Source organism: Culex quinquefasciatus, chromosome 3, assembly GCF_015732765.1.
Source record: "Culex quinquefasciatus strain JHB chromosome 3, VPISU_Cqui_1.0_pri_paternal, whole genome shotgun sequence".
NCBI lineage: Eukaryota > Metazoa > Arthropoda > Insecta > Diptera > Culicidae > Culex > Culex quinquefasciatus.
Genome location: NC_051863.1, coordinates 170,476,317 through 170,497,230, shown reverse-complemented (window position 1 = coordinate 170,497,230; position 20,914 = coordinate 170,476,317). Strand labels below are relative to the sequence as shown.

General features: G+C 32.4%; 1 protein-coding gene across 1 annotated transcript in view; it reads right to left on the bottom strand.

Annotated features, from left to right (window-relative positions):
- Nucleotides 1–20,914, bottom strand: part of LOC6041452 (diuretic hormone receptor) — a 148,218-nt gene that overhangs the window by 116,730 nt on the left and 10,574 nt on the right. Inside the window, exons 2-6 of the mRNA XM_038261350.1 lie at nt 17,038–17,160; nt 13,276–13,399; nt 7,452–7,635; nt 7,278–7,371; nt 2,673–2,772 (exon numbers count right to left, since the gene is read on the bottom strand). Coding sequence (XP_038117278.1) covers nt 2,673–2,772; nt 7,278–7,371; nt 7,452–7,635; nt 13,276–13,399; nt 17,038–17,160 — 625 coding nt within the window. The remainder of the gene's footprint in view (nt 1–2,672; nt 2,773–7,277; nt 7,372–7,451; nt 7,636–13,275; nt 13,400–17,037; nt 17,161–20,914) is intronic.

Here is a 20,914-nt window from a genome sequence, read left to right as displayed (position 1 = left end):
TTTATTTTGTGGTATTATTTTACCTTTGGAATAACATGGTATGGTATTGTTGTGCCCTTCCACATACAAGCCTTTGGTATGATTTCATGGTATTTTACCATCTATTACTGGGCAACCAAGGGCACATTTTGGTCGCTGTTATTTGCCCAAGTAATACCAAAATTTGGTATTCCCGTGTTATTTACCCCTGCTCGGGAATAATCAAAAATTAAGAAACACGTATTTAGGGAATTCATCGGTTCGATGCCACTGTGCTCTCTTTTACTAAGCTTGCTGGTTTAAAAATAAATAAAAATCGTTTTTTTCGTGTAAATTTTTAAATTGTTATGAAATTCCGATGTACAGACCGCAAAAACATTTTCAGCAAAAATAAAAAAATCCTTTTTGTTTAGAAATTTTGAAAACCAGACTTGAAATTTGTTTTTGCCCGCCTTTTGACCTCGAACAAAATTTAAAATAAAGTTTGTATTTATCGAAAGCACCCGGTTTGAGCACATGCGTTCAAGAAATATTTATTTTTTATTTTTTTTTAAATAGAGAATTAAAAAAAATCAATGAAAAACCACACTCATTTTTTATTTGTCATCCAGTGTCGTCGATGAATGCCTTGCACTGCAAACAGATGCTTACGGGTGGTTGCAAATGAAAGTGCAACGAGAGTTATGCAGATGTGTTGGGTGTATAATTGTGGTGCACCAGCTGAGCACCCAACATGACGTTTCAGCTTGCATGCAGAGCTTGGATTCCGAATGCAGAACAATCATCTAACCAAGATTGACACATGGTCCGATTCAGCTTAATGGATTGAACTGGGCTCACATTTCAAGTCAAATAGATTTATTTTTGTTTTTCTAACAAAGAATAATAAATATTAGAAGAATATCGCCTCAACAAAACTAGATTAAAAAGGAAAGGATTTCCGCAAAGATATCATTCCTAAAGGGACAGAAACTTCCAAAACTTCTGTCGTTTCCCAACAAAGGTAAAGAATCTCAAAAGAGATTGTGTCATTAAATTAGTTCATTTCCCTGAAGCCGTTTAGGGACGGAGAAACTCTTTTCCCCGAAAGAGATAAATTCCTAATTACGTAAGAGAAAACTTTTGGCGCGCGACTTAAGCGCTGTGAAGTTATGGCTCAGCTTTTTGGCGTTTTCCGTATCGGGGAAGAAAATTCGCGCGAAATTTTCCTGACGATGAAACTAGTGCATAAAAGGGTGTCTTCGTGTCTTGGTTGAAGAATTCCGGCGGATGAAATGAGCACGAAAGAAACGTGATGTAAATGAAATTTTTTGCAGAACTTATTTTTTTTCTAGGCGAACTGTCAGCGGAGGAGGATTGTGTGGGGTTAGTGATAAAAGAAATCGTTTCCTTAGTTGGATACTTTATGAACTAGTTCGTGACGTCCTGGAAGAGTCTTGAAAGAGGGAAAAAATGGAACATTGCACAGTCTCAAGTTTGGAGGATAAAGGAATGTAAGTGGTTGATGAATTAAATTACACTGGAAATAATATATTGTCTCTTACTAATTGGAATAACTTCAAAAAAGATCTTATTTTCTGTGTACTTAAAACAAATAAATTATATCTAAGCATCTTAATGGAAAATATAAATCGAGTTTAAGTTACTCTATCATATTTTTTTATAATATTATTAACGTTACGCTACAGATAATATGACTTTCATCAATTCTATTAAGATTGACAAAATATTTAATTGAAAAATGCAGTCTCTTGATAATTATCAACTTTTTCATTATTCCTCTTGACTGATAAATCCAACTCGACCAATCTCATCTCATGATCAACTTTATGAATATGGCTCCCTAACTTTCCCGCTCGAAAGCTCTGGATATTTTCCATACACTCGTCGTTGCGGCCTCATAATAATCTAATCCAACGCTTTCTCGAAAGCAGGACCTTATCGCCCAGCATGCCATGCCTGGCGCGGTCGGAGGTCCACGTGGCGGGAATATCAATGAAGCCCGCCATGACCTGCTGCGACGAGTGTGTTGGAAACATAGTTTGGAATAGCTTTTCTGCTCTGGCTACTTGGATTGCAAGGCAATCGTGACCAGAAGGTTGTGCTGCGCGCGGTATATATCTAAAACGCTACCTCGTTCAAATTGGATTAGATGGACTCAACTCGGGCAAAGTTGTATTGATTGCTGGTCCGTGGATCATCAGAGGTGCTTCGTGAGGTCATCTATTTAGGATGGATTAAGGTGAGGAGATTTTTGCGAAGCAAATAAACCACTTTATTAGTGAAAATCACCTCATTTCGACGCTAACAAGCTCGGCAGTCTACAGATAACGTGACTAATGAACGTTTACTCGAATTTAACCCAAAAGACGTAACCTGGGCCGGGCTTGTTTGGATGGAAAGTTCAATTTGCGGTTTTTCGGCGCCAAACGAAGCGACCTCTAGGGAAAAGGGTTAAGGTTCAACGCCTGCTTGGAACCCTGGAACAATGATCAAACTGGGAACCATTCCGGGACAGGAAACTAGCTCTGACATAACCTCAAACTGTTGAACTGCACTTTGCTCACCACACCATGTACAAGTGCAGTACATGCGATGAGGGGTGCGGGAGAATCTTGTGGTCTGGAGTTGATGGCAAGTTTCAACCAGTTTCAACCTTACTTGGGGCTGGGTAATAATAATAGTTCACGTACCTTCCACGAGCATCCAGAAGAAGTTGGTGAGTGTAAAGTAGTGCAGCAGCGTAACGAAGATGACGCAGCTCGTTAGGCCACCGCCGGAACTACCGGAGAGCTGCAGGAAGAAATGAGATGGAAGAAACAAATGGAGTGAATTTCGGTTAACTCTGAACTGTGTTTTAACCCTCTGCTGCACAAATTTTTGTTTCGAATTTTTTATTCCCTTGTTTAGGAGGTCATTTTGAGATACTCTTGTGTTTAGGTTTTTTTCCGTTTTCTTCGTACCTATTCAATATTTTTAAATTTATTTATTTCGTTTAGATTTTTTGTTTTATTTTTTTATTAGTAGTGTTCTATAAACTTCTTTCGCTATCTTTTGGTTGTCTGTTTTTTCCATCATGTTCCAAAATCAACACCAAAGAAAACAAAATAAGATTCAATTAGATATTTACTGTCCATTTTTTTTTTTTCAAAAATCAAGTTGGTTAAATGAAAATTGTATTTTTTCTCGAATTTTCAGATTGATGTCTGTTTGGAGGCCCATGAATAAATTGTAACCAGGTTTATTTATTTTTAACATTTTCGACATAACATATCTTCAATGATAGTTCCTTGGGCCTTGCCAGGGGAGTATTATTCAGATCGTTATAGTACTCATTTTGTCAAGGGGCATGGATAGATCCGTCATGGTAATGAAATTGAGGGTTTAATTGTATTGTTCCAAATACTGTTAAAACTTCCATTTTATTAACACAATGGATATCGTTCCATGCTGAAGAGAACCCGCTTTGCCGTAGCACCAATACTTATCGATGTCTTTTGGCTTAACCATCTGGAAGTCGCGTATTATGGAACTCTTAAATTGTCCTTACAACTTGTGTACAATGAATACTAACGCGACTGCTGGTGAGTTAAGCTGGCGTCGAGACCAAGAGGTTCTCCGATAGTGGAAATATCACAAATGTACAACAAACCGCTACATATGTGACTTTTCCCTATCGAATGTGGGAGTTAGGTTAGGACTATAAAAATAGTTTTGCATTCGAATTCCAAATTAAAATTAAAATTGGGTCTTTGAAGATTTTACATTTACTAATTTTAGAAATTAGATTAAAGATAACAATTATCAGAATTACATTAGGCAGTCAGCGGGGCAAGTAATACAGCTAGATTCGTTAATTTTCATTCATGTTGAGTACTGTTCTGATTTGTCAAAGTTGCCATAGCATCTCGACCAATCAATAATGAAATGATATCGGACAAAATTCGTTAATCTGTTGAACTAACGGTTCTCGGATTATGGTTGTATCGACCATTGTTGCGAATCGAGGATCTACTGGAGTTTTGACGATCAAATGGAGCCTAACATTTCAAAAGGGCTCATGGGTTTTGTGAGCAGGAAAGTGTGTCCCTTTCACTTAAATGATAGTTTTCATATAGTGTGAGAGGGTTACACTCTTGTTTACAAGAGTTATGTGCCCTAATGAAATGGAAGGCACGAAATGGTCGTCTATTTTCTCATTCACGACGCCTGTTTAACTTATAAAATAGGAACTGTTCATTTATGTTTATTGGTTTTGGAAGCGGCAAGACAGGTTTAAAGTCAAGATAAAGGAATGTTTGGCTTTGTAACTAAAAATTTTGGGGATTTAAGATTAAAGTTATTTCAGATAGTTTAGTTAAGGTTTTGGTAGAAATGCTTCTAGGTGTAATGTACGACGGACGTTACAGGACGAAGACCCCGTTTAGAGGTTTTAACATCAAGATTTGTATTCCATAAACAAGTTATTTTATCTTTCGTTTTCCAGTGCGATTTTTTGATTCCATTTAGAGTTGGAATGCATAAACCCTATTAATTTGAATTCCGGGCCTTTTTTGTTTTGTTTTTTTTTTTGAATAACTACTTTAGAGTTCCTTTATTAGGTTTTAAATTTAGATAAACGTAACCGTTCAATCAATCCAAGTTCTTACCACTCACACCTACACTAATTTTCTTTCACCTTCCCCCTCCCGATCCCCTATATCTTCCGGTGGTGTTCATTTTGTATGCAATACTAGTTCGGCCACTACCCTTTTTCCACAAGAAACCGGACTTGGATTGACTTGAGGCCGCGTCCCCCACCTTGCTCCGTAAAACGAAAACGAAACGAAACATATCTTCAATGATAGTTAACTAAGTGATCAATCAAATTTTAAGGATCGTTAAAAATGTTAAAAATAACCTTGATACTGTGAAATTGAAAATTGTTTTTATGTTTTTTTGGCATATTTTAATTAAAAAACAGAACGCAAACAAAATTACAAAAAAAAAAATCTATGTAAATGAATATGATAAATTGAATAACGATTTTTTTTGTATTTTTAATCAAATAAAGCATTTTCCGCTTTTTAACATTTTTTGAATAATGTTACCCCATATCAGAACATCGGTGCAACACTTAAAAAAACGATACGTGAATTTATTGATATCATGTAAACAAATTGACAGTGACATGACTGTTTCAATGAAGTAAGCATTTTGGGATTCTTTTTGTTTCAAGCAATCAAAAGTCGAGCTAAATTTAGTTTTTTTTTTGCTTCCCCCCACAGCCACGACTGACGACTGATAGGGATAGTGAATTGTAAAAATGATATGTAGTTTTGTAATGATCATGTAAAACGATTTCCCAATCCGTTTTGTAAACAAAATGACATCATGTAATCACTTAAAACGGAGAAATTCAAATGGAATTTTTGAATTCTCTTGATTGATATGAATTGTTTTTATTTTCTTTTAAATAATAATGGATTTATAATTTATCATCTCTTATTTAAGTTAAAATATTGATTATTCCTTATTAAATAAATTGAGCTTATTTTTTTAATTTAAAAGATCTATTGTTTTTAAACTATATTTAATAGATTACAATAGGTTAAAAAATACAATTTGCAGTCATAAGTTAAACATTTTGATGCTATCCAATAATGCTATCCTCAGCAGCCAAAATTTCATTCTCCAGAAATCTATTCGCTAGAAAGGAGTATTCTTCAGATTCCCATTTCTCTGAATGGCCACAAAATAAAACATTCCCCAGAACGAACCATTTCCCACAAATGTTTATTGCTGTTGTTAAGGGTGCACAGCAACCAAGGAAGTTGTTGTCTTCTTATTCCAAATTTGTCAAACTTACGGACCCAATCCTGCAAGAATCTGATTGTAAAAATAGTCAAACTTTGTTGTAAATAACTTTGAAGACAGTAATTTAGGGGATGAATAAAAAATCATAACGATAGTTCCCGTAGTTTTGAAGATACTAAAATGTCTGTAACAGAAATCTGGGTGCAAAAGCTATGGTTGATGTGTACCGTTAAACCAAAAGAAAGAGATTTTTTTGTAAGGAAAATTAAACTTAAGAGATTCACCCTTCTTTTTATAACATTTGATGATTTCAAAATGATGGGTAGATTTTCAACAACAGAAGAGAATTGTGAGATTCTATTAGATATTTTTCACAAAGCCTCATCCAGTAAATTATCATCAGTTTTCCTGAAAAAAAAAAATGTTTAACCAATAAAAAAAAACATTGGCAAAAAAAAAAAACTATTAAATTCTTTAAAAATTTGGGGTTAAATGATTTGACTTGTTTTCAAAAAAGTTGCTATTTAAAAGCTGATGAAACAATGTTGTAGCAAAAGATGTCAAAAATCGGAAAAGTGACTGGAAAAATATATTAAATATATAATATATTTAAAAACACTGTTTAGACAAAAGATAACGATAGTAGATTATAAATAAGGCTCAATACTATCAGAAACAAATGTAAACTAATTATGATTAATGTAAATACAATTGTTAAAAATAAAAGAAGAAAAACATATAACAAGAGAAGTTATTTTTTTCGAAAGTCAAAGGTTGCCAAAAACAAAAGCTGCTGAAACAAGAAAAAAAATCCTGGAAAAAAAATTATCAAAATAAACTCAAGCAAAACAACACAAAAATTAACCCTCTAATGCCCATTTTTTACGAAGATTTGAATTTTCCCGTGTTTAGGAGGTCATTTTGTTTCATTTTTAGTATTTTTATTTGCATTTATCATGTTTAGTTTATGATTGTTTTTCATGGTAATTAGCTTAATCTTTCACCTCCTATCATTATCTATTGCTCTTTAAGTTGTTTCATGTTTGTACACTGTACAATGTACAGCCACTTTTGACAAAAAGTTAAATAAAAATCTCCAAAAAAATTTTACCGTTTATCATTTTTTCCAGTGTAGTCCATATCCATACTTACAACTTTGCCGAAGACACCAAATCGATCAAAAATTCCTTCAAAAGATACAGATTTTGAATTTTCATACATCATGTTTGTATGGCCAGCTGCCAAATTTGTATGGAAAATTATATGGACAAACTGATGATGCAAAATGGCTTCTTTGGGCATACCGAAGGCACTTAAAAAGTTTCAGTTGGATTAAAAAATACAAAAAAAAACGAATTACCGAAATCTGAGAGAACTGCTCTTATCTTAAAATCAGAAAAAAAATTGGCAAAAAAGATCAGTTTGCTTGAAGGGTACAATGTTGAACTCCCAAACCGAAATATGTATTCACTGTGGCCAAATGGCCACGTGGTGTCACTCACCTGCTGCGTCAGAATGACCATCCACATCAGGGCGGACAGAATGTAGGTGATGAACAGATTCGCATGGATCGTGTTACGCAGGCAACGTAAATCTCTGAAAAGGCAAAAAAAAACAAGTTGAAACGTTAGGGATGCTCAAATTTCCTTTTTTTTTTGGATAAACAAAAATATTACTTGAAGTAGACGAAAACTATCACAGCGAGGCTGAGCGCGATTAGGCTGATGATGTACCCGGAGTAGTAGATGATCGACGTGATCTCGACGATGTCCGGCGGTGGGTCGGTCATGTGGTGACAGGCCGTGTAGTGGCTGTAGTTGTCCCACTTGCCGTTGGGGTGGCAGTAGCGGGTGGCGTTTTCTGCGTGGTACGGGAAAAAAATAAAATTTATGGAAACAGAGAGCTTTTTCTTAATTGGAGGTTGCCCCGGTTGAGAGAGGAGTAATTAATTTCCTCCGATGATGTTTTTTCATAGTATTTTTCCATTAAATTGGGAGATTTTTCATCGCAAGCGATTTTTTCACCCTTCTGTTAACACTTTTACCTGTCAATTAATCGGAGACCCAGAATGGTAATAATTGTATGTGCAACACATGAATAACGATGTCATCAATTATTAATTATTAAGCGTGTCATAATTTGATTAAAAGCTTCGTAAGCTTCTTGCGAATTCAAACTGAAATGTTGTGAAATCGAATTTCAAAACGCTCATTTTAAATTGATTTTGAAAATCAGTTTTCCGTAAAATAAAATTTGCTTTTTTTTGTAATTAATCATGTTGAAAATCCTACAAACAAAATAAAATCTACTCATTTCAAAACTTAAAGCCATCTTTATTCTCAACAGCCTTCGCCTTAATTGAAACTCCAAAGCTGCAAAAAATAACTGTCACACGTCGCGACCCCCTCCAGCTAAGCAGTCACACGTGCTTTTCTAGGTTATAAAAAGGCACACTGGTTTTTTCTTTCTGCTATTCTGTCGCCGTCCAACCAGTTCACTCTGATTGTTTTCATAAGGTCATCTCCCCACGGGAAGCTTTAAGCCATTACTCAGTGAGAAAATGAGCACGCTCGCGTGAATTGTCCGAGTTGCAGGGTGGTTACACTTTCGCGATTTTCGCGGATTTCGCGAATTTCGCGATTTTCGCGGATTTGGCGCGGATTTAGTCAGCGATGGCGCGGATTTCGCGGATTTACAAAACAGAAATTTTTTTTTATTCAATACATTTTTTTGTTTAATTTAACTCGTATAAAGTACCTAATCATGTCTTGATTTGAAATTGAGTATTTTTGACAATTTCAAATACCGTTATTGAAAATTTTTCAAGATTTTTTGTCAATTTGTTATTCAATATTTGTTACATTCGTTTAATGTTATTTGAAAAATATAATCAATGTTCATGAAAAATGACCTAAACAATACATTTTAAATCTCTAGTGTGCCTTATTCGACTTAATCTTGTTGGCGCAAACGAAATTTAAAAAAAATGTTAAAAAGCAAAAAGAACAATAACATAAAAATTAAAAACAAAGTTTTAAGCATTTTTAAATTTTGCTAAAGGCTGGTTATTAATCGCAATGTTGAAAAAAAATAGAATCAACAAAGTTTTATCTGATTAAACATTTGATTTAATAAATGTAGTGATCACCATACTGCGATCCACGAGAGAGATTGGTGTCCTTTTTATTTATTTTTAATTTCATAATTTCTAATGATGGTAACTGAACTAAGCTCAATAGCTGAAGATTTTGTATGACATCTCACTAAAAAGAAAAACTTGTACTTGGTAAGGCAATCAAAAAAAAATAGGCCATCCAAAAAAATCAAACATGTTTAAATTTTTGAAAATTTTACCGATTGTTTAATATTTCAATCTTAAAAATTGAGCATTTTTTTTATTATTCGGAAGATAATATTATATAAAACAAACTTTTTTGTTAGAGCTGGGACTTCGGATATCGGGATAATTTACATTTTTCCCATATGAAATCAGATATCATCTTTTTAATCAAACCAAATCAAAAGAGATGTACGAAAATCGTATCAGAACTGAAAATTATTTGGATAAAAATATTTGAGGAACCCAAAATAGAGTTAAGAATAAAAATGTAACCGATCGGAGAATGTCGATGAAATTTCACCTAAATTGTAACATTTTATATTCTGAAACTCCATTTTAAATGAATTATATTCAATGTTGAAACAAAATGCCCAAAGAAACAAATTGATTGTTCGTTTTTCGTAAGTCAAGTGCGAAGAAACAATGGTAAAAACACATTTGACGTAGACAATTTATTTTACACATTTTCAATCTGAAGTTTTTAAGAATTACTGTTAGTATACAGTCTAGACTCGATTATCCGAAGGCCTCGGAAAAATTGACTTCGGATAATGGAATCACAAAAAAATGTTTTTCGTTGTCTAACTTTTGATGGTTGAGCTTAGGTTTGACCCTAAACTTCGCTAAAATAATTTAGAATTTTTAATCCAAGATGGCGGCCAAAATGGCGGTGATTCAATATAAAAAAACATTTTATTTTTAATAGCCAATCAACAACTCAAATTTGACTAAAATGGAGTCATAGAACTCAAATTGTATATGTTAAAAACAAGAATATGAAAAATACGAAAAAACAATTTTGTTCGTGATTCGATTATCCGAAGTCCATACAAAACTTCGGATAATCGAGGCTTCGGATAATCGAGTCTGGACTGTAAATCATAAAATACTATGACAAATAAACTTTTTGGAAAAAAACTGACAAACCTAACCAGTTGAAAAATATTTGTTTTCGAAATCTTAACAAATGCCATCGCTGTTTGGTGGTATTAAATTATTAAAGTCAGGCTTTTTTTTTTTCGTTAGGTTCGGATTTTTAAGCTTTTACATGATTTGCTTTCATTTGCGCAAAAATGATTCGCGATATCAAATTTTCCATGGGGAGCTGGTAAGGCTAACTTTTAAAAAAAGAATATAAATTATATCAACAACACGTTTCACATTTTGCTGCAAAATTAACGTTCAGAATTAATCATTTCTGGCAACCTATCAAATTAAATGATAGATGGAATATAAATTTAAAATAAAATATATCAGTATTAAAAAAATTGTTTCACCCAAATATGTATTTTATTTTTGTATATCGAATGTTTATTTCTTGATATTTGATATGTAATCCCCAAATCTATTTCACAAATTTCAATTTCTCTTAGTAAAACATGATTTATAATTTTTTAAATAGTTCTTACAAAATGAACAATAAAGAAATGCGTTTGCTAACTTGATTGAAAAAAAATTTGAATGTTATACTTAATCAGTATTTAAAAACACTGTTTTGTTTTGAAATTTCGCGAAAAAATGTATGGCGCGGATTTCGCGGATTTGAAAAAGCTTGGCGCGGTTTTCGCGGATTTGATTTTGGGAAAGTTGTAACCACCCTGGAGTTGGTGGAAGTATAATTGTGTATGAAATATATTTTAATTTTTTTTTTAATAAATTAATGTATCGCGAAAAAAGTTGTTAATAAGTTTAATCTTAATTAAAAAATACTGAAAAGCGTAAGACAATGTGAATATTTACGTTCATAAAAAATATTGTTTGTTCTATAAAAATATTAAACTGACATGTTTTATGTGGCTTTGTCAATGTTTCGAAAAATGTATTTTTTCATGGTCAACTTTGGCCTTGTTTTTGATTAATATCCCCGATATTGTAATTCCAAATAGGTCTGCACTAATTTTTGTCCTTCTCTTGACTATGTTTTGAGTGTAATTTATGCAATTTAAAAAAATGATAGCGATTCGAAAATATAAAAATATGAAATACATTATATAGACAGATGATAATAGGCCATCAATATTGCATTACATTAATAAAATCTAGATTAAATTTTCAAAAGGTCCTATCTGCATACGAAACCCATGAGGGATAGGTTGTTTTGAAAATTTAATCTAGAATGAAGTAATACAAATAAAAACTAACAAAAAGCTCAATTCAACTAAATGTAAATATTTGAAAATCTGTAATTTTTGGAGGACTTTTCTGATTAATTTGATATTTTGCGTTAAGTTGTTGAGAACTATTTAGAAAAAAATATTTACACGGAAATTTAATTTTACCATTTTTCTCATTATTTTTTTAAACAAAAATTAAATTTTCCAAGATCCATTTTATTTTTAATTTCTTTCAATTTTTTCTATGTTTTAGGGTAAAAACGGCAAATTTAAAAATTGGCAAAAAAATAATATGTACCTTTTTTTAATAATCCTCATCAATACCTACAACATTGCTTTAGACATGAAATCGATCAGAAAATTCCTGCAAAAGGTAAAGATTTTCGAATATTTACGTACCATTTTATAAATTTTCATACAATATTGCACAATTACGAAAAATGTAGTTTATTTAAAAATTATAATATCTAATAATGCCTAGAAATTTAATAGTCAAATATTTTATTTCAAAGAAATCTTTTGTTTTGTAAATGAATCAATTCATAAACTTATAAACATTTTTTTCTATTTTTAAATATAAAAATGTTTTTTAATATCTTCTTGGAATATTGCATATTTGCATTAAAAATGTGAGGAAACTTTTTTTTAACGTATCCTGAAAACACATTTCTAAAATAAATATGAAATGTTTCAAGAAGATAATCTTTTTTATAGTTTAGGAGTGATTTTCATGATCAATCAAAGTGTTTTTGCAAAAAAATCAAATTGATATTTAAAGTTATTGAATGACGATTTTTATGCAAATGATTTTAAATAGTTAAGAAAAACTTTCAGTGGTTTGGTTGAGCGTTTTAGCAGAATGTATGAACCAAACCAAGTTTTTCAACATTTCATATCATTTCAGCAATCATTTTGTAGACTGAAATTACTATAGAAAATATATACAATTTTATATAACTACATCAGAAATAACCCGACAACTTCCATGAATTCGGACCATCACACCGCGCTCACTATGCATTTAAAATTTCCACCCGACGACGACTACGACGGTCTCTACTGATTAAAATAGTGCATCACGGCAGCGCTGGCAAGTAGAAGCTTCCGGATTTCCCCGAAAATGATACCGGCCAGGAGCCCCATCGGGCACGAACATAACATGAAGAAGTACGAGTAGTAGCGTAATTTAATTTCACGACTGCATGTATTAACCATAATTACACTTTTTTCCCCAACTTGCCCTGGTGCTGCTGCTGTCAGCGGGAAACGACGTGAAATTAGTGAGGCAAAAAAGGGGGAAATTTGGTTGCATGAAAAATAATAGCATTACGAGAAGAGAGGTTAAAATGAGGAGGATTATTTGTTAAAGTTGATTGAATAAGTTGTTTTGAAACATTGAAATTAATTCTCTTGAAAGTTTTTCTGTGCAGCTTTTTAAATCTGTTTGATGTGGGTAGCAAATTGCATCAATCTAAGCAGTAAGTGTTTCCAAACAATTTTATAACTGTTCTCTCTACAAGCATTCAACGAAAATCCTCCCAAATAACTAAAATAAAAGCTCAAAAGTTTTCCTGCGAGTTTGCCTCTGCCATTTCCGCTGCAATTGACAGTATCTCGTGGGGATCAGAAATTTTCGCATTGTTCTGTTCGGCCAAAAAGCGCTAGCTAGCTTTTTGTCTGGCCACGTGGAGACACCAGTGTTGCCGCACAAATTAACTGTCACTTCAGTGAGAAACCACACCGGGCGGGGGTAGGAAAATTGCTAGCATTGAATTTTAAATTTTTCAAGTGCCACAAAATGGAAAAGTTTCCATTCTCTTTCCCCGCTGCACAACTGGGGAAGCTTTATCCGGCTAATTTTGGCTTCGTTTCCGGATTTTTGGAGAAATAATTTTCAATTGAATAGGAAAGTTTCTTTTTTCTCTCACACGGGGAACATAAATTCCGAGCATGGCGGGAAAGTTTCAGGTTTCAATTTGCGCAGGAAATAATTGCCCTTCTGTTGGAGGAGTGAACAAAAAAGAATAAAAATGGAAACCCACTTACGCGAATGGTCATAAATGACGCCGTTGTACTCTTTGAAGCACGGAAGCACGGCCCACGCACCGGATTCCGTCTTGGGCCAGCACAGGATCCGGTCAAAGTCGATCGGGCAGCCATCGAATGGAGTCTGAAATTGATATTTGTTTTGTTAAAAAAGAAAAGAAAATTAGATAAACTGGTGACAATTTTTTTTGCTTGTCGACCATTTTTTGACAGTTATTTCAAATTTTCAAAACAACCTATGAGTCATGGGTTTTTTATGCAGATAGGACCTTTTGAAAATTAAATCTTTCACAGACAACCAAGTAAGCAATTCTCAACGAAAACCAAAAACAATATTTTAAGGACTTTTTGAAATGGGCTAAAAAAGAACAAACACATTTAATACAAATTTGTGCTATTGACTTAGAATAATGGCTCATGGTTTAAAAATAGTCTTCATGGTCAAATTTGACCTTCAAAATGATTGAATAATTTTTCCAGAGCAATAAGCAGCCCATCCATTTTTTTTGAAAACTGAAAAAATCGAGAATTTTCTTTTGAGACTTTGACAACCATCTCTGTTTTTTTCTCAAAATGGGTTTTTCTCAGTGTCACTTTATTGCTCAAACAATAGTTTCCAAGCTATATTCAGTTGAAAAGGAAGGCTGATTAGATGCCAATCAGAAAAATAATGCAGAAAAAATGCGTAAAATTGAACTTTTGTGATTTTATTTTTATCTTAAGATGAAGCTTAAAATATAAAATGAACTTAAAAACACTTACAGTGCAATCCCGCTTTTGGCAACACCCAATTTTTGCCACAATTTCTTCAACTACTCCCGATTTTGGCAACACCCAAATTAATTTAATATTTTTGATACTTTAAAATAATTTAATATTTTTGATACATCAAAAGCTTAAATTAATTAGTTATTTTATTCAAATTATATCTTTTTGGCTGGTACAACTAATTTTGAAGTTTTTGTCACCCCCCAAAACCCTTCAAAATTAACCCAAAAGATCAGGGGGGCAAAAAAGTAAAATAAAAAAAATTCATAAAAAAATGCAAGTGCAATCAGATGAAACCAATTTAAAATACATTTCTCTGCATTAACAATAATTTTTGTTGCATGTTTGGGATTATTAAAAATGATTTATTTGATTTTTTTTTTATTTTCGATGCGTATCGCAAAAACTGTTTTTTCGCTAAAATTTTTGTTTTCGTAAATTCTTACATTTTATGAAAACTAAATGATTTTAATAAAAAATTTAAAAAAAAAATCCAGCATTTCGTAAATATTTTTCGCAGGGGTGCTTTTGTTCTTTAAACATTTTCAATTGCAAAAAAAATCATTATTCCAAAATTTGAACACTTAAACCAGCGCACCTTATAAAAAAAATTAGTAATTTTCAATTGAAAATTTGATTTTGCATGTAGAAATGAATTCCCTAGTTTTATGTGACAATTTTTTCTATGTTTTCAAAAAATCATGATTTTCATTAATTTAGCAAACCAGTATCAGATTTTGCACCATTCTATTCTCAAGCCAAAAGATGCAATTTTTGTGCTTTAAAAAAATATAAAAAAAGGAAAATTTAAAAAAATACTTAACGGTGCACATCACTTGAGCTGTTGCACCAAGATTTTAGAATTTTAGAAACTACGGAAACTATCGATATAATTTTTTATTCATCGCCTAATGTACTGTCTACTAAGCAATTTACAAAAAAAATACCATTTTTTACAATCAGATTGTTGCAGGATTGGGTCCGTAAGTTTGTCAATTTTGGAAGACAGCAACTTCCGTAGTTGCTGTGCACCCTTAATAAGGGAATTTAATTTTTCGAGATAGCAAGTTTAATAAAAAATCACCTTTTATCATGAATATTGTTATTCTTAACCTACTACTTAACAGATAACATCGTATTTTATTTTATCAAATTTTATATGACATTTTTTTCTATATTTTCCAACAAAAAAAACCTATTTTTCAAAAATTCAAAACTCCAGTTTTAGATTAGGCACCATTCTATTCTCAACCACAAAAATGCCTTCTTTTGTTCCCTGAAAAAAATATTAAAAAAAATATTAAGAAAAAATGCTTCATAAGGGTATTTAATTTTTAGAGATAAAGAGTGAAATAAAAAAAATTACCTTTTACTAAATCAATGATAATTATAACCTACAACTTTGCAGATAGCATCAATTCAATTAGCAAATGACATCTACATCAAAATCTAGAGATTTTGGAATATTAACATGCCTATTTTGTATGATCAGCCCACAAAACTTTATGGAGACCTACAAAATTAAAAATCACGAAAAATGCAAATTCTAGAGAATTACTCATTAGGATAAAATGTTTTCAACTTTTGAATATTGAAAAGAATTATATTGAATCACGGTGTATTTTTCCGAGAACATTAAGATAAAAAATTCGGCAAGTCTGATATTTTTCACCATGAAAGAAGGGCTCTTTCCCGACATTTTGCGGGGTCCGGCGAAATATTTCATCTAGTCTAGAGCAACTTTTTTAAAGTTTTTTTTTTAATTTTATAGGATTTTTCTTTAGAAAAGTCGATGGAATCGATGGGTTCATGTTCATATCCATCAAATTTCTTATGAATGTGCCTCAAGAGACATATTTTACCTCAAATAAAAAAAATCAACCGAAATTTATCAGATTTCTAGTTTTCTTTGAAATAACCCCAACATCCAAGCTGGAAACCTCAAAACGACCGAATAAAAATCTTTTCTTTGTACAATTTGTCATCAAAATACAGCAACAGATTGCCCGGATACAAATTCGAGCTTAAACTATTGCTAAACTCAGAGTATTTCATTTAAAAGCTATTTATTACTAAAAAGGTCCCCAACATTACTTTTTCAATCCTCTGCCGTACAGCACTTAAATATTTTAAAACATTTTCGAATCAATCACATTGTAAAGAACAGTTTTCTGAACAATTTCCATAAAAAAGTATCAATTTTGGTTCAATATAAGCAGAGATATACCCAATTTCGTAAAATAAAAAGCGACTTTCTCCAAAATTTCTGGATTCAATTCCCATTCAAACGATGAACACTGCCTACTGAGTTGGATATGGGTTGGAAACATTTTATTTGAGATCAAATATGTAATTTAGAGTCTCTTGAGTTACATTTATAACAAATTTGATGGATATGAACATGAACCCATCGATTTTCATCGACTTTTCTGAAAAAAAATCCTATAAAATCGAAAAAAAAAATCTTCAAAAAAAAAAGTTGCTCTAGACCCCCCGACGAAATATTTCGCCGGACCCTGCAAAATGTCGGGGAAGAGCCTTTTTATCTAAAGTTTGTTCTAGGAAACACACCGTAGAATATATTAAATTTAAAAATTCGATAAATTTCATAAAAACTGTAAAATTTTAAATTGAAAGTGAGACCAATACTTCCAATTGAACAACAATTCGACAAGGCAATTTTTGGAGCAAAAATATCGAAGCCATTGTCGTCAAGTACTGGACAGATAATGAGTTTAATGTCCTTTTTGGCTGATTTTTCATGCCAAAAAACCATTGTTGTAGAATGGTCAAAATGGTGGATTCTCGAAGCTGTTTGAAATTTTAAACACCTATGCTAGAAAAAATATGATTCAAATTTGAAGTGATGTATTTGCAAAATTGAAATAATTTAAATAGTCGTCTGTTTGTCTCTGAGTATCTATTGCCGATGTTTGTCTGTAAATTTGATTGTTTTAATTTAAGTTCAAATGAAAACAGAAGTCAGTAACTTACCGCGGCCTCCAAATCTAGCTGGGCCTCCAGCAGACATTTGAACTCGGTGCTGTTGACGTACGAGTCAAGATCGGAGTCCGGCGGGAAGGAGCTAAATTCCTCGACGTCCGCCACTATGACCCGCTACGCTGGCAACACTGCCCGCACGAACAGTTGCCCTCTTTCTTTTTTTTGTTCCTTCTCCTCGACACGCTCTACACTCAGGAACAAGTTTTGTTAGCCGGTTAGTTGTTCGAAACAATGTTGTGCTTTCTCCGTGTTTCCCGTGCCTAATTACCACCGCAAGCAATGAGACAATTTTCCGTCCATTCTCCCCTGCTGTTAAAAATGAGAAAAAGTTGGTCGTTGTGTGTTGGTTGTGTGGTGAAAGAAAAGTCCCGGTGACCCGGAAAATATTTTCATGAAATGATCCTGTTAGCTTTGCTTTTCTGCAAGAAGGGGGGGGGACTTGCGAATGAAAAACTATTGCACATTTTCCCTGTTCTTTGCACACTTTGAAGCCGACGACGAAAAAAAGAGTAGTCAAGAAAAAGCCCAAAAGCGCTTTCCAGTTTTGGGGGAGAAATTTATGCTCCACTTTTTTGTCGCCGGAAAGGCTTAAGGGGGAGGCGAAAAAAGCATAGGAAAATAAGATTTTTCACCACTTTTAAACACGGTCAGTGTGGTGAAGGCAGCAAAAAAGAAGTTAGAGGAAACGCTGTATATTTTGCTGTATTATTGCTTTCTCACAAGAATGCATTCTTTCATTATTTTTTTTTGTGAATGATATAAAACGGGTTTGCATCTCTTGTGAGTTTCACATTTCAAATTTAAGATTTGCATCCGGTGGTTCCGTCATTTGTATGGGTAAGTTGAGGTGCATCGAGTTTTTTTTGTGAAAACGTGAAATTCTGGAATGAAAGAGAGAGAAAAAAGATTATGAGCTAAAATGAAGTTTTTTTTTTTTGCAAACGAGACGAAACGAGTTATGTTATTTTTTATAGATTATCATAATTTGCCTACATTGATAATTTGGCTTTAAATTATGCTTAAGCATCAACGTTTGATTTTTTGTAAACTTTATTTCATTTTTACTATCCCAGCAGACATACTCTAAATTTACTCGAAACCACAGGGTCATTGCGTGATTATTAAACTGACAAATCAACTATAAAGTTATCATATCTTTTTTTTATTGAAAGTTGACTTTTTTTAGATTTTTCGGTAACCCTTGCTTTAATCTTACTCTATTCTAAACAAGTTGAAATTCAATACCCAACTTTTATATAATAAATAGCTAAAATAAATTTAGCATTATTTGATTCTCCAAACTCCATTCTCCATCTCCAAACAAATCCATTTAACCCTCTACAACCCAACCCCGCCTCTAGATGAGATTCGATCTAAAAAAAATGTTTCATGTGACTTAGCCAATGTATTAAAAATGTTTTTTTTTACAGTGGTCAACTTTGGCTGGTTTTTTGCTAACATTACCTATATTTTAGGAAAAAAGAAGTATGCAGTAAAAAAATTTACGAAAAGTTTCGAAAATTTAATCTCAAGAAAAGATTTTGTGATAGATTGGTGCCTTCGGCAAAAAAAAAATCTTTAAAAAAAAAATCAATTTTCAAATATTTTTTTTTCCTTCAATTTTTTTAAATGACAACTTTTGCGCTATAGTATTCTTTTTGTTTGTGGTTAAAAATATCAAAACGGTTTAACCATCAAAAAGTTTCACCACGTGCATTGAGATTTCTGTGTGTGTGTGTGTGTGTGTGTGTGTGTGTGTGTGTGTGTGTGTGTGTGTGTGTGTGTGTGTGTGTGTGTGTGTGCAATCCAATACCCGCTAACCGGTAGCGAAATTATGGGAAAGTATTATTTGTATCAGACTTTGTATATGAGCAGTTCTCTACGGAATCGGTCTTTTTTCTTTAATTTTAATTTTTGTATTTTTTAATACGGCTGAAACTGTTTTGGTGCCTTCGGTATGCCCAAAGAAGCCTTTTTGCATCATTAGTTTGTCCATATAATTTTCCATACAAATTTGGCAGCTGTCCATACAAAAATGATATGTGAAAATTCAAAAATCTGTATCTTTTGAAGGAATTTTTTGATCGATTTGGTGTCTTCAGCAAAGTTGTAGGTATGGATATGGACTACACTGAAAAAAATGATACACGATAAAAAAAAATTTGGTGATTTTTAATTTAACTTTTTGTCACTAAAACTTGATTTACAAAAAACACTATTTTTAATTTTTTTTATTTTTTGATATGTTTTAGAGGACATAAAATGCCAACTTTTCAGAAATTTCCAGAATGGGCAAAAAATCTTTGACCTAGTTATGATTTTTTGAATCAATACAGATTTTTAAAAAAAATCGAAATATTGGTCGCCAAAATTTTTCAACTTCATTTTTCGATGTAAAATCGAATTTGCAATCAAAAAGTACTTTAGTGAATTTTTGATAAACTGCACCGTTTTCAAGTTATAACCATTTTTAGGTAACTTTTTTGAAAATAGTCGCAGTTTTTCATTTTTTTAAATTAGTGCCCAAGTTTGCCCACCTTTGAAAAAAATATTTTTGAAGAGCTGAGAAAATTCTCTATATTTTGCTTTTTTGAACTTTGTTGATACGACCCTTAGTTGCTGAGATATTGCCATGCAAACGTTAAAAAACAGGAAAATTGATGTTTTCTAAGTCTCACCCAAACAACCCACCATTTTCTAATGTCGATATCTCAGCAACTTTAAATCCGATTTACAACGTTAAAACATGAAACATTTGTGAAATTTTCCGATCTTTCCGAAAAAAATATTTTCAAAAAATTTAAATCAAGACTAACATTCTAAATGGGCGTAATATTGAATGTTTGGCCCGTTTTAAATGTTAGTCCTGATTTAAAATTTTTGAAAGTATTTTTTTCGAAAAGATCGGAAAATTTCACGAATGTTTCATGTTTTAACATTGTAAATCGGATCTTTAGTTGCTGAGATATCGACATTAGAAAATGGTGGGTTGTTTGGGTGAGACTTAGAAAACATGAATTTTCCTGTTTTTTAACGTTTGCATGGCAATATCTCAGCAACTATGGGTCGTATCAACAAAGTTCAAAAAAGCAAAATATAGAGAATTTTCTCAGCTCTTCAAAAATATTTTTTTCAAAGGTGGGCAAACATGGACACTAATTTAAAAAAATGAAAAACTGCGACTATTTTCAAAAAAGTTACCTAAAAATGGTTATAACTTGAAAACGGTGCAGTTTATCAAAAATTCACTAAAGTACTTTTTGATTGCAAATTCGATTTTACATCGAAAAATGAAGTTGAAAATTTTGGCGACCAATATTTCGATTTTTTTTTAAAAATCTTTATTGATTCAAAAAATCATAACTCGGTCAAAGATTTTTTGCCCATTCTGGAAATTTCTGAAAAGTTGGCATTTTATGTCCTCTAAAACATATCAAAAAATAAAAAAAATTAAAAATAGTGTTTTTTGTAAATCAAGTTTTAGTGACAAAAAGTTAAATTAAAAATCACCAAATTTTTTTTACCGTGTATCATTTTTTTTCAGTGTAGTCCATATCCATACCTACAACTTTGCCGAAGACACCAAATCGATCAAAAAATTCCTTCAAAAGATACAGATTTTTGAATTTTCACATATCATTTTTGTATGGACAGCTGCCAAATTTGTATGGAAAATTTTATGGACAAACTAATGATGCAAAATGGCTTCTTTGGGCATACCAAAGGCACCAAAAAAGTTTCAGCCGGATTAAAAAATACAAAAAAAATCGAACGACCGAAATCTCAGAGAATTGCTCATATGCCGAATGCTGATACAACTTATCTCAGTCCCGGGTGGTGGTGATAGCCCTCGCGCTGCTTCCAACGA